This window comes from Brachypodium distachyon, chromosome 4 (genome assembly GCF_000005505.3).
Source record: "Brachypodium distachyon strain Bd21 chromosome 4, Brachypodium_distachyon_v3.0, whole genome shotgun sequence".
NCBI lineage: Eukaryota > Viridiplantae > Streptophyta > Magnoliopsida > Poales > Poaceae > Brachypodium > Brachypodium distachyon.
The window spans coordinates 10293644-10308582 of NC_016134.3; the positions used below are offsets into that span (position 1 = coordinate 10293644).

At 46.7% G+C, this 14939-nt stretch overlaps 2 protein-coding genes across 3 annotated transcripts; one reads left to right on the forward strand and one right to left on the reverse strand.

Annotated features, from left to right (window-relative positions):
- Positions 1–7199: 7199 nt before the first annotated feature.
- Positions 7200–8146, forward strand: LOC112268969. Its single transcript, XM_024455401.1, has 3 exons — positions 7200–7400; positions 7520–7597; positions 7740–8146. Exons 1-3 carry the CDS (start codon positions 7203–7205, stop codon positions 8004–8006), a joined length of 543 nt encoding a protein of 180 aa, XP_024311169.1. The 5' UTR covers positions 7200–7202; the 3' UTR covers positions 8007–8146.
- Positions 8147–9039: 893 nt separating this feature from the next.
- LOC100836178 (cysteine-rich receptor-like protein kinase 19) lies at positions 9040–13540 on the reverse strand. Of its 2 annotated transcripts, none has more exons than XM_003575663.4 (8): positions 13391–13540; positions 12177–12727; positions 11482–11536; positions 11183–11280; positions 10347–10560; positions 10041–10269; positions 9803–9950; positions 9040–9627 (listed from the first exon to the last, which is right to left on the reverse strand). In XM_003575663.4, the coding sequence occupies exons 2-8, from the start codon at positions 12639–12641 to the stop codon at positions 9388–9390; spliced, it is 1449 nt and encodes a 482-aa protein (XP_003575711.1). In that variant the 5' UTR covers positions 12642–12727; positions 13391–13540; the 3' UTR covers positions 9040–9387. The 2 variants fall into 2 exon arrangements, with proteins under 2 accessions (XP_003575711.1, XP_014757951.1); XM_014902465.2 differs by lacking the exon at positions 13391–13540 and adding an exon at positions 12829–13098.
- Positions 13541–14939: the final 1399 nt, after the last annotated feature.

The window sequence follows — 14939 nt, forward strand, 5'->3', positions numbered from 1 at the left end:
TATCGCGGTCATGGCAAACACTGGGAGGGCACTAAGCACAGAGTTGGTGAGCGTGCGTCGTCCACCCGCGCTGATCCATCTACCCCTCCACCCAGCCAAACAGGCACGAGCACGGTCTAGGATGTGCTGCAAGTGAACTTGTTAACTAAATTTGAGGAAGCGGGTGAAGCAGTAGTCCTCCATCGACCATCCCCATCATGTTTCGACTGCTGCGCACCAAGGACAATGCTGTTGGTGTGCAGGCTCGTGGCAAGGATCACCTCTAGTATCCTATCCCCGATACTCTGTTCCAACTTACGAACATCCTCAGACACCTTCCGGCGTTGAAGCGGCCTGCGACGACGCCGTCCTCCTCGCACTCCATGACAGCCAAGAGCGCCCTGTAAAGCGCATCGTGGAGCCTGTCGAGCGCGGAGGCCACTGACGGGTGCTTCGCCGCCGCCATCGTCGAGCGAGGTCAGGGAGGCCTCCAGCGAGCAGGCTTGCGCCGCGATGTCCTGGCAGTCGTCCTTGTTCCGCTTGGCTTTTTTGGATGCAGCCCTGATGGCGATTACCAGGCTGAAGATGAGCTTCCGCGCGCTTCCCGCCGCAACGTCTGCGGCCACCATGTCGGGTATCGATCGTGGAGATCACTCGATCGGACGGATTCGCATTCGATGGGATGGATCCCCTCTATGTGCGCGGCGCCTGCAATAACAACGGAGAATGGATTAATTACCAGGGAGTAAGTTCCGGTCGAGTCTGGAGCGGCAAGGAAGAAGGGGAGATCTTCGGCCGGGAAAACCTCGCCGCCGCCGCCTGCCCGCCGGTGGTGAACAGGAAGGGGGCCCGGCCGCAGCGGCTCGGGAGACCTCATCTCCGATGCTCGTGCTTTAGCTCAGAGAGAATTCCATATTTGCCACTGAAAATTTGTCCGAATGCCCAAATGTCACTGGGAATTTAACTGTTCCAAATATGCCACTCAAATTTTGCACGGAGTCCAAATATGCTACTACCGTTAGTTGACCGCTAGTAAGAGATGGAAAAACAATTTTGCCCCTTTGTAGTACTCCCAATGTAAGTGCCATTTAGCTTTTTAAACTTTTCCTAAATTAAGTGTCGTTTTAGGAGCAATCTACTCCATGAGTGAGTAAAAGCTTTGGCATTAAATGCTTTTTTCTTTCTCTCACGGCTGTTCAGGGCTTGCATGTAGCGATTAAAGCAATGATTAGTTACAACGAGTACGTGGTTATCGGCCAAGCAACATTAAAGAGTAAGCATGTCAAAAATTGCATGCGGCTGCATGCAGCAGTTAAGCCAAAATTGCATGCAGCTGCATGCTGCAATTAAGCCTGTAATTACAACCACAACAGGCTATTTTCCTTTTTCTTTTTTTCTGACCAGTGGACCCAATGATATTTTGGTCACTATGAAATTGACTTAGTAGTCAACTAGCGGTCAACTAACTGTGATTACATATTTGTACCCATGCAAAATTTGAGTGGCATATTTGGAACAGTCAAATTCTCAATGGTATTTGAGCATACGGGCAAATTGTCAGGATCCCTTTCCGCTTCCACTCAAGTTGCCAAGGATGATCCTCACGCTTACTTTGAGATCCAACGGCTGACCTTGCTTCAGTAATTGCATAGTGTTATTCACTGTTTACTTTCATTTGCAGTTCAGTCCCAGTGATTGTTTACCTTAAGTTCAGTTAATGTAACTCTGAAACTATGTGGACTCTGGGAGATATGTAATCCCTCGTCCTGATGAATTGAGTAGAGAGAAAATTCCCTATTTTTCCTTGTTCTTACGTTTCGCACTTTACCTACTGTTCTTCTTCCTTAGGAAACCCTAGTTCATAGCTCCCCTTACCCAAATTCCCCACCAGATCTGTCCAGCTACTGTCGATTTTCTTCCGATAATCGTTCGGTAGCTCACAAGGGGCCGCCCGGCCGAGAGATTAAGCTAGCGGGTGGGACGGCGCGCGCAGGAAGAGCAAGTTGCATAGAGCGGTGGTCCGCCTCGTGCGCGTAGCGACGACGGTGCTGCGGCGATTGGGAGGGAGGGAGTGGGGGGAGCGTTATGTTTGGTTCGTGGGACCCCTCGGCATGTGGACGTCGTCTTTGGGGTGGGTGGGGCAAGATCCTCTGCCGTGCGCCACCTGATCTTGCGTGGCTGACGCGTGGGCCAGCCGTATTTGGGGCCTACATGTCAGCCACACAAAAGGCAGGGGACATATGTCAGACAATCCACAGCGGGGCAAGGGATAATGTCGGATAATCGGATTCCGGCCTTTTTCCGAGGAATTCCTTTTCTGAGCCGGAATTTCTAAACAGGCGTTTTTTTTTAAACCTTGTGCTCCTGCTACCGATCGAGGATAGTATTGTTGAACTGAACTCACAACCATCAACTCAAATCTTTATAAGTGTAAAGATAAAGATAAATGGAGAGGAAGTACCTAGGGCTTTTATTATGTTTGCCCGTGAAGTTCACCGAGCGTGCGTAGGCTGTGAGAGCATATCATGTCCGTACGCGTGGCGTTAGACTTTGCCCTGCTGCATTGTAAGTTTTTTTCTGTCAGGATGGGTGGAGGCCCATTAAGCTACTTGGGTATAATTTAATTGGGTTGCTCCTAGTTGGCCCAAAACTACAAGCTACCAATTCAAAATGAAACGACTTATGCTTTCAGCTCTTTCTCGATCATATCAAAGCGATGAAATCTCAAGTATATGCTTGATTATGTCTCTGTTTGACTGGTTGCATATTTGCATTTCCTTGGTGCATATTTTTAAGGCCACTCCCGATGTATCGTCCCTTAGCTGTTGTCTCTTAGCCCAGCATAAATGCTAAGAAACCATATCCCACCGCATTGTCTGTTAAGATGGTATCTAAAGTAGCAGTTATTTAATATCTTTGTGAAAGAGAGTTAATTATTTTGTGTTAGTTTGCGTGAAAAGACGATCGCTAGCATAAGAGACAATTTCATTATTAAGAAGATGCCATGTCACCAAAATGTCTAAGATGGCGTGTGACACTAGCGTTGGGAGTGGCCTAAGCTACACGCATGGTCATTTTGTCAGGATTCTAACTTCTATTTAACTTTGGATTGAATAGAGTTACTTGCTTAAAGAGAAATAAGATTCTAAAGATATGTTCTCTAGGGACGTGCGTACACGTGCTGACTTACTAGCTAGTACTAGCACCGGACAGAGCAGTCACACAGACACAATCTTTACTACTACTTAAGCCACAGTTACGTCCGTGGTTTACCGTACGTCCTCCCACCCCCCACTGAAAAAAAAATCCTGAAAAAACGGGTCCCCCCACCCCTTCCGAGGAATCATTCGCCCACAAGGAAATATTCAATCAAGCATCAATCGATTGAGTTCATAAGATGACCCAATGCATTAGGCAACTCTTGGAGAGATTTCAGGAGAGGCACATCTCGGTTAGTTGCACGTATAGTGTGAGTTTAGGGGCTAACGGCCTGAGATTGGCTGTTATTTAAGGCATGCTTTGTAATCTTGTTTTTGGAAACAGAAAGAGGAATAGGAAAGGAGAAAATCTCGGGCTGTGAGAGGCAGCCTCGAGGCCCAAACCTTGCTTTCCTTATGTTCGCGGTGTTGCCAAGAAAAGAGATATCGTGAGAAGAAGAACTGGAGTTGCAGATTCCTGCCGCGGCAGAAAACCTGCAGGCTGGAGCTGCGTGAGGCAGAAGAGGAAGAAGAAGGGGAGCAGCAGCGGCTAGCTGCTCCAACATAGCCTTATCAGTTGCCGGGTATTAACTGGACAATTCCTGATCATGGTTCATGAAACGGTGCTAAAACATTGTCCCGTGTTGCAAGTCCCAACAATCCTAATGGATTTCATTCTGCTGAATCATCAAAGGTCTGTGCTTGTTACTCCTGATTCTGATCATAGTTATTGTAACGTGCTTCTATCTAGAAGCCCAGGTACACCTATCATGCTTGTTAGTTATAACTTTGTATGCTTTAAGAAGATCTACTTTGTACTTTTGGGCTAGGTATTTTCTACTTCGTATGCTTCAAGGAAGGTAACTGGCTGAGATGAGATGCATAGTGGTTGCCAGAGAGAAGAGAAGTTGGACAATGAAACAAATATTTATCGTGATAAGTCAAAAGTTATATACAATTAGTGTACATATGTATTTTTATTTATTTATTATTTTCCGTTGCAACGCACTGGCACTTCGGCTAGTGAGAATTAAGTTCCTCCCTGTCATCCCCTTTCCAATGGTGCTCGGCCAACAATGACATTGAGTAGACCGAAGCTGTAGACGTGTTACTCTTTGCTGAGATTAAAGCGAGGACAATAGTATAGCCAGCCAAGTGTTACCATTGTCATCTATGCTAATGCAAATATGCAATGGCTAGCATGTATCACCCGTCGAAAACAAATAGCTAGTTTGTAATGTGGCCCAACTATTAGTTTATTAGTAGTTGTCACACATTACAAACTCACGTGCTTTCTAGGAGTACGTGTTGCAGCTATCTTCACTCTTTTCCAACTATAAGCCAAAATATGATATTTAACTCTTTATAGCCTGCTGACATCACTTTATTATATTTGCTTTTATACGGGGCTCTGTGATCTACTGCCGTCCGCGAAACCAATTGAAAATGCGCGTGCGATGACAATAAAGAATCTAATTAAGTAAGAAAGCTTTATATATCAAAATGGCCGGTCCATGTGATTAGGCGTCGACGGCGGAATCGAATGGCCTGGTCGTGCGAAACCTTTCTTGTAGAGATAGACTGCTTGAATTGAGTAGAACGACCGATCTGAACATCAATTGGTTTTCCGGAATATTCTGAACCTCGACGGTTGTACACGACGGAATGCGCGAGCACCGACCCCGCCCACTGCCAGCCAGGGCCCAGGAGCATTTTTCTTTTAGAAACACCATATTAGGTCTTCCGTCGCCCACCCACCACGGCCTCTGGCTGTATATATACGTCTCCAGAAGAATAGCTTCTTGCCATCGAAATCAATTATTCCTCTCTCCTTACAGTGGGCTTTTCCCTCAAACTTCGCTCCTCAATCGTATACCAAGGTATCTTCTCTGCATAATCGTATACCAAGGTATCTTCTCTGCATAATCGTATACCAAGGTATCTTCTCTGCCCACACACACACACACACACACACTTAACAGACAACACGCCTAAGCCCACGGCCGGCTAAACAATTCCACAGGCGCGCATCTCACGCACCACATGCATGTGTCTCTCCAAGGTCTTCCTCCGCGAGGTCTACTACGCCAAGATGTTCGCCTCCACAGCCGCGTCGCTCCCGGGGCGGCTCGGGTGGAAACCCTTGCCGCCATGCCAGTCTCCCCCACATCCTCCTCAACCCTCGCCGCCGCCGGACGACTTTTTTCTTCTCCGTGTTTCTCTTCGGCCTGAGCAGCGGCGGCGAATTCTCTCTCTCTCTCTCTCTCTCTCTCTCTCTCACACACACACACACACACACGCAAACTCAAACATCTGACATCTCTCCAAGGTCTACCTCCGCGAGGTCTACGCCAAGATGTTCCTCCGCAAGGTCTACGCCAAGATGTTCCTCCACGAGGTCAACACCAAGATGTGTTCCTCCGCGAGGTCTACGCCAAGATGTGTTCCTCTCTCTCTTTCTCTCAAATCTCAACGACCCAAGGCGACCTAAACAATTTTCACATGCATCTCCCACACACCGGTTCTTCTAGGACGACTTTGAAGTTGATACTCACCTTAATTCTTATGTTGAATTTGGGAAAATTAATGATAACCAATCTATGCATGAATGCATCCACTCGTCTCAGTTCTGCTATTTGTCACACTTCTTCTCCGCTAGAAAACCATCCATGCATGCAGCTTGATATGTACACATCTAATTCATGTTTCTTACTCCCTCCGTTCCATAATTCTTGTCGAACATTACATGTATCTAGACACTTTTTAGTTTTTAGTAATAGATACATCCATTTTTATCAAATTTGAGATAAGAATTATGAAACGGGATGAGTAGTTTTTTTTTGTTGGTACAAGCGTCGTATCCAAGAGATTATATCTACCCAAATTGAATGTGTGCACATCTCCTAGTAAATACAGGGACAATCAGTTTCTACATTGTTTGCTTTTTTTTTTTACCATTTTTGAAGTTTTAAATTCAGCTACTGAGGTTCTCATATGACGTTTATATGAAATTCTAAATTTGAAATATATATATTTGTAATTCATAATTCAACCGCTGATTGCTATATAAGAGCAATTTTGAATTTAGGTACTTATGGATGCCGTATTAACTTGGTACCAAAACGAATTTCAATTTTACTTTTCTATACAGCATCAATGTTGTATATGACCTGGACCCACTACGTATGTTCAACGCTGAGAGCATATGTATCAATGGTTTTTTTTTCATGCTGTCACTTCATTGCAAAAAGTAGTATCCTGTGCCAAACCCAAGCAGGCAACCACCATCCGCAGCCTATATATATATATATATATATATATATATATATACATACTGTTACGCTTACATCCTGCAGACGCCAACGACGCGTACGTGCTTCCTCTCCTCGATCTCCCTCCAAAGCTAAATAAGTCAAGGCATCATGCTGATAAATAAGTCAAGGCATCGTCTGTTTCTCTGCCTCTATTTATCTCCTCGATTTGATCCTTCTTAGCTTGAGTAGTTCCATTTTTCTGTTTTTTTCGAAGGGCCGGAGGCCGAACTTTTACTAAGAAAGAGAGGCAGAGAGTACGTACAGGGAGAAACCAGAGAAGGCAAGGCCTAGCTACAAGGAAATTTTACTCGATCTCTTTTTTTGGAAGAAAGTTCCATATTACTTTGAAGCGTTGTGATTCCAAAGCGTTGTTCTACGTACTCCCTCTCGCACAGGTCACTAATGTTGAGTGGTACTGCAGCCAAGGATCGGATCGGGTCGAATCGAAGCGCGAGCCATGGATGTGGCGGTGTGCGGGGGAGTGCTGAAGCTTATCTTCACCCTCGTCGTCGCCATCGGAGCCAAGGCGGACACGGCGAAGCAGAACAGGAAGGAGTGCCTCCGGATCGCCAGGCGCGCCGCCAAGCTCCAGCACGCGCTCGCCGCCCAGTCCTGCAGCTACACGCTGGCGGCGGCCACGAGGGACTCGTCGGCGGTGGCCTCCGTGCTGGAGGACCTCCGTCTCGCCCTCTGCCGGGCGCTCGAGGGCGTCATGGCCTGCCAGAGGAGGGACTGCCAAGGCGTCCTGCTCAGCCGCCTCCTCAAAGCCGCCAAGGTGTCCGCGGAGCTGCGTCGCTTGAGGAAGGACATCAATGATGGGATCATGGACGTGCTCCTTGTCACATGTATCTACACCAACGGCCTCGCGTACACAATGCACCGCTACAAAATGGAGCATCTGCGGATTCAGGTATACTAGTACTTTATTTATATATATATATACACTGTCGGAGCCTCTTCCAATCTGATCGTAATTAATATTCATATATACGCTCACCCGATTTGATCACTTTAATTAATTCTTACTAGGAGCGCCATATAATGATGCACCACCAGCACATGGAGCTTCATAGGTTACATCGCCCGCTGCCCAAAATGCAGATTCAGGTATGCTACTTCGAATTTTATCATGTCTTAATTTACTACTCCGTATAATTAATCGCCTACTGCATTCTTGAAAAATAATTAATCGCCTACTTACCCAAAATGGTCGTCGGCCTGAATTTCTCTTCTGCTGGATTTGTTGTAGGAGCAGCAGGCCTATGGATACACGCACAGCAACCAAAGCTTGTCATATGCCATCGAGGCCTCACCGTCAATTCCTTGCCAGATCGAGTGGAGGGCTACGGAGATTCCCGAGGATGTGGTTGACTTCCGTCGTGAGGGCAGGGAATCAAACATTGAGCCTCGTGTCGTCGTGCTCCTCATTCTCGTCCTGCTGCTCCTGGGCACCCGCTGTGGCTTGGAAAGACTCCTCCTTTTCTACCTGTGGCGTTTGTTGTTTCGTCTTGGCTGATGAGCAACCCTGGAAACAAGACTCTCTGGCAGGACAGTTTTCCAACTCTACATCAGTGTACTGTTGCGTTTCGTTTTGTCAATTTTGGAGTGCGTACATATTCTTCAGTTAGTGTTCTTGTTGTTGTTAGCCTAGAATGTTAAAGAGTGCAAATATGTATTTGTATGGTATTGCTATCATTCAAAGTATATATGGACATCAGTTCAGCCTTTAGTTGATTTATTTATTTATTTGATTTTTGTGTTCGAATCATGTTGCCTTCATTATTTGAGCACAAAATGTCAGAGGTTCAAATGCGGACCATACTACAGGAAGGGCTCGGGCGGGTATGAATTGCGTATCCGTTGCAGTAACCCACACCATCACGCATAGACAGGCGGGTATCATGGCATTCAGAACACCTTGGGTAGGTAACATTTTGAGATGGTTCTTCCAAAAACAACCATTATATGACAATGCTGTTGGGACGGCGCACAAAGCAAGTCCGCCGGCGTGCGCGTAGCGGTGGCGGCGCTTGGGAGGGAGAGGGGTGCTCTGGTCCGTGGGACGCATCAGCACGTGGAGGTCGTCTTGGGCTTGGGTTGCGTGGGCATACAGTATGTCGGAGGGATTCCTTTTCTGAAGAATTTCTGAAACTCAGTAAAGAATTTATGAAGAGACCTTTTTTTTTCTGAAACTCGGTATTACCGATCGAGAGACTCAAAACGACAGAAAGGCGCGGACGAATAAAATGGATCCAGTTGAGAGGAGAGGGATTAGCTTTGGCTTTGGTACTCCAGCTGCGATGGATAAGTGGGTGCGTCGTCTCGACGATCGAGACAATGCTAGCACAGGGCATGTATGAAATAATATGAATAACATTTTGAGATGGTTCTTCCAAAAACAACAATTATACGACAATGCTAGCACAGGGCATGTATGAAATAATATGATGCCCCTGCAAAAAAATTGTATGATGTCAAAACGATATGACCAATACATTCGTAAGACAATATGCATCTACCAGTTACGTCTAGGAATGATAAAACATAGATAGATCAGAGATTCAGTTCACAGATATAAAGACAACCATCAAAATACAATGATCATGAAAAGAGATAGCAAATGACCTGGACAGATTGCCTTACTGTTCAAACAACTATTTCATATGGAAAACAAAACTGTGGCATTATCTATCTATTTGTGTGGAAAAACAAAACAATTGCTCTACCTATTAGTGGGGCAGAAACGGGTACAAAAAACTACCGTTTCCACAGGCCGGCTTATATACAGTCCGGCCTTTGATTTACAACTCGATGAATCAACAAATACCGGGCAAAACAGAGACACACTGCTATACACTACCCTCCTATAGTTTTGCAGATCAATCATCTATCCTTGATCACATGGTGTAAGCCGGGCGTCGCGGGGAACGCCTGTCGGTGATAGGGCTGTTGTCTCTGAGCATCCGGAGCACGTCAGACATGTCAGGACGCAGCGCCGGGTCCTCTTCAATGCAGAGCAATGCCACATGGATGCACCTCTTCATCTCCGCAACCTGCGATTCCGTTACGCCAGTGGCACAAGCGAGCCTTGGGTCAACGCACTCGTCCAGCTTTCCCGCTTTCCACAACCCCCAAACCTACACAAACAGGACACATGTAAGCATGTATGTAGCTGCTAGGACAGGAACTAGTTAGTATCTCCAGCAAGAAAACAATTTTCAAAACAATAAAAGAGATTTCTCCCTGATCCAGTAAGGAAATCAAAGAGTCATTACAAGCAAGAACCAACTAACATGATGGCGTAGTTCTTACCAACACATTTACAGGGTCCTTGCAGTTTTTCGCTTCCTGATGTCTGCTCCATCCAGTGATCAGCTCGAGGAGGATGACACCAAAGCTGTAGACGTCACTCTTGATTGAGAACCTATGAGATAGCATGTATTCGGGAGCCGTGAAACCCCTGAAAAGGACCAATTAAAGAAAATCATTTCGCAGGCAAAAGGAAAAGCAAAGTACTAATATAAGTGATTCCATATTGATTACTACATACCACGTGCCTATTACGGTATCAACAATCCCTTCCTTGGCAGAAGTAGGTAAGATCTTGGAGATGCCAAAATCACAAATCTTGGGAGTATAGTCATGATCCAAGAGTATGCTGCTCGGCTTTAAATGAAGATGTACGATGCATAGTCCACATTGCTCATGCAGATAATCTATGCCTCGGGCGATCCCTTGGATAATAGTATTGAAGATCTTTGCCCACTCTATCTTACTGCCTGCAAAGTTGAACTAATTAATTACACCAGACACACAGAGAGAAGAGATTAGAAAGATTTTTGGAAGGGAAACATACCATGCAAGTGATCGGACAAACTTCGGTTGTGCATGTATTCATAAACCTGGTAAAACAATCCACCAGAAGAGCAACACCCCACAAGTTCCACAATATTTTTATGCAGCAGCTTTGCCGCGATAAACTCCTCATTTTCACATTCTTTTCTGCAAGCCTTGTATTGCATCTTACTATATGCTTTGATGGCAACTTTAGACCCATCGCGTAATTCACCCTGCAACAAAAAGGTCACTTGCACTATAATTAAACCTATATACATGTATTGTGTGGTTGCATACATATGCTTGCTCTGGCACTAGTTAAGGTATTCAACAGTTCAAAAGTCTACAAAAAATGGAAAACTTTACTGGAAAGCCATACTGATAATTGAAGTAAGATGACCCAACAGAGTGACTGGTAAAATACGACTTTACTTGGTATACGGAAAACAAATACAAGAAGTTCATGCTTAACTAGTACTCCCTCTGATCCTAAATTCTTGACTCAAATTTGCCCAAATATGAATGTATCTATTCTTAAAAAGCGTCTAGATACATGTAATATTTCGACAACAATTTAGGATCGGAGGGAGTACCAAGGTAGCCATACGTACCAAAACCACGGTAAGCATATGTATGCACAAATGATCTAATAGGCTGCTCTGAAAAGAAATCGGTATAAAATAATCTGATCAAGAAGTTGCTTTAAAACTAGGCCATACAATATGGACTTATGAACGGTCCAAACCACGGTAACCATGAGTACAGTACAGGACATTGACTGGAAATTAATGATATACAGTTAGAACAAGTTACAAGAAAATTCCTTAGCAAACCATGAGACTAAATGGAGTGTACCTTGTATACGGTACAAGAGTCACTTTCTTCAATCAAGTTCTGTTTTGAAAAGTTTTTTGTAGCGACCTCCAATTCAGACAAATTGAACTTTTTGAGACCTGTGTACGGTGTAAAAGCAAGTAATCAAAACCATACATATACAGAAGCGATAAGAGAATTTGAGAAAAAGGTTATGACATCTGTGCAGAAGCTATTTTTTAGAATTACAGAGCATACTGCCTACAACAGGCAAGAGAATAATGCAGAGGGCGGGTGTTGTTTCTCTTTCGAAAAATATATAACAGTTCACATGATCTTACCTGATGATGCGGCAGCAGGCTCCCCTTCCTTGCAAGAGTTTGCCAAACGGCTCTCCTGAGATTAGTACATACAGGTTAAGAAAACAAAACAAAACTCGGAAGAATTGTGGATCTATATCAAGGAGATATGTAGTGAAACAGACAAAACCAAAAATGTATGTTTGTCATGGCACAGGTTCTAAAGTGGCCTATGTACGTACCAAGGAGAGACATGAATACACTGGAGATTAATGATATGAATGATCGGTAAGTAGAGGAAATTCATCATTGCCTAATTGAACTGCAATTAATTTGCCCCTCAAATTCAGATTTCCATGGCTTCCTGACTGCAATTTGGACTTCAATCCAAAACTAGTAGTACTACAGTAGAATTAATACTGGAATTTGGACTTCATAACATACTGAAACAGTTGAATCTAACTGTGGTAATTACTTGTTTGTTACTACCTGAATTTGAGGAAGCGGGGGGAAGCAGTAATCAATAACGAGATGAAATTCATAACATACTGAAACAGTTGAATACACCGGAGATTACTGATATGAATGATCAATAACGAGATGAAATTCATCAACCCCTAATGAAACTGCAACTAATTTCTCCCTCAAATTCAGATTCCGATGGTCTCCTGACTGCAATTTGGACTTCATAATATACTGACAGTTAAATCTGACTGTGGTAATTACATGTTTGTTACCTGAATTTGAGGAAGCGGGGGAAGCAGTAGTCTTTCATCCCCAAGATGTTTCGACTGCCGCGCACCAAGCAAGATGCTGTTGGTGTGCAGGCTCGTGGCAAGGATCACGTCCAGTACCCTGTCCCCAATACTCTGGTTCAACTTACGAAGCTCGTCGGACACCTTTCCGGCGTTGAAGCGGCGTGCGACGGCGCCGTCCTCCTCGCACTCCATGACAGCCTGGAGCGCCCTGTAGAGCGCATCGTGGAGCCTGTCGAGCGCGGAGGCCACCGCCGGGTGCTTCGCCGCCGCGCCGCCGCCGTCGTCGAGCGAGGTCAGGGAGGCCTCGAGCGAGCAGGCGCGCGACGCGATGTCCCGGCAGTCGTCCTTGTTCCGCTTGGCCTTGTTGGATGCGGCCTTGATGGCGATGACGAGGCTGAAGATGAGCTTCAGCGCGCTCCCCGCCGCGACGGCTGCGGCCACCATGTCGGGTATCGATCGAGGAGATCACTCGGATCGGACGGATTCGGATTCGAATTCGATCGGATGGATCCCCTCCGTGTGCGCGGGGCCTGCAATAACCAGGGAGAATGAAGAAGATGAGAATATGAGATTGATTTCTAAGGCAGTCTGGAGCGGCAACGAAGAAGAGGAGATCAGCGGCCGGGAAAACCTCGCCGCCGCCCGCCCGCCGGTGGTAGACAGGGAGGGTGCCCGGCCGCCGCGGGTCGGGAGACCTCATCTCCGGTGCCCGCGCTTTAGTTCAGATGGGCCGCGTCGAGAGCTTAAGCTAGCGGGTGGGGGACGGCGCGCGCAGCAAGAGCATGTTGCATAGAGCGGTGGTCCGCCGTCGTGCGCGTAGCGACGGCGGCGGCGATTGGGAGGGAGGGAGTGGGGGAGCGCTCTGTTTGGTTCGTGGGACGCCTCGGCATGTGGATGTCGTCTTTGGGGTGGGTGGGGCAAGATCCTCTACCGTGCGGCACCTGATTTTGCGTGACTGACGTGCGGGCCAGCCGTATTTGGGGCCCGCATGTCAGCCAAACAAAAGGCAGGGAACATATGTCAGACAATCCACAGCGGGGGCAAGGGATAGTGTCGGACAATCGGATTCCGGCCTTTTTCCGAGGAATTCCTGAACAGATTCTTTTTCTTTTCTGAAACTCAGTGCTCCTGCTACCGATCGAGAGACTTGAAAAAAAAAGACAGAAAGCCGCGCAATAAAAGGGATCAAATACCTTTGGCTTTGGTAGCTGGGATTGATACGTGGTGAGGTGCGTGCGTCGTCGCGACAGATCGAGCAGAAGAGAACTTTTTCTTCTGGGGTTGGTTTTTGCAGGGAAGGAGAGGATCAAACGAGGAAGTTGTTGGTGTCGATTGCATTTTGCAGCCTGGCGGAGGAGGTTATATACGCGCACGGAAGAGAACCGGCCGTGGGCACCGGGCACGCAACGAGTCTTGCCTTGACTCAATGTGGGCCGTGGATACGCGTCGTGGAAATTACGGGCACACCACGGCTCAACTGCTCGCTCGATGCGATTCGGCCGTCCACAAGCGCCGCAACTGAGACTGACGGCGCCATCCATTTGATCTTGGTTCATGCAAGCGTGCGTGCCACGCCGACAAATGGTAACCGCACATCTCTGTCCGCATCGATGCCAAGCCATTTCGTTATCGTTATTCCCTGTGGGAGTAGTTTCTGTCCTAAATTAAAAAAAAGACTAACAGAGCCACGTATGTTTTGGCCGGTTGGTGCGCGGCTGGCTGCTGGCCTGCTGGGCCCACGCCGGCAGCGTGTAACTGTGCCAAGTAATTAGGTAATTTCGATGAATATTTAATAAAAAACAATGCGTAAAACATGTAGCATATTATGTCATGCAAACTAGACAAATTAAATAGCAACGCACAGCAATAAAACGTATCTAATTTCACGGCATGAATAATAAAACTACTAATCAAAACCAACAAAAAAGAGCAGATTACGTACGGTGCCGTATTCTTTTCTTGTGTTTGTTTGTTGAGGTCGGTGACGAGTCCGGCGGCGTCGATGTTCACGCTGGCAGCAGCAGCAGCCTTGACTACCTCCTGAGCAGCAGCCAGTGCCTGTGCTTGCGCTTGTGCAGCAGCAGTTGCCTGGGCTTGGAGTTGGGCAGCCTGCTGCTGCTGAGCTAGACGGCAGCCTGAGCCGCGGGATCTCCAAGGTCGTCGGCCATTGGTGATGAAAATGCCGACGAAACAGGGACGTGGAGAAGCGAGCAGTCGCGTGAGAACGCTCCCCAAAAACCTTATCGACCGTCTCCCGGGCAGGATCTCGAAGGTCGGGGTTCCGGAGGCCTGCTCTCCCGGCGATCTGTGCACGCAATCGACGGGATGGAGTAGCAGTTGGCGGCGAACAGCGAAATTGGATCGTGGGCGTGACGGCTAGGGTTGTGGTGTGGTCCGTCCGGAGGCCGCGGTCGTCTTATTATATAGGCACGCAGGCGAATTTCGGTTCGGTTTAGAAAACCAAAACCGACTCCGCAATTATCGGGATATGTTACGTGTCCGCAACGGATTCCGACTGCTAAAAAGATAAGCAAGGCTCGAACTCGAAATCGATCTCGAACTCGATCTACGAAACGCGGCACGCGCGGTGACGAGGAGGAGGAGCGCGCATTGGGATTTCGCTTGCTCACTTGTTTAAGAGGTGAGAACCAACATATCTTATATATTGGTCCAATTTCCTTTAAACTAGTAAGGTGAGACTATTCACACTTTCTTATACCACTCCATAAATGGACTTTTGAG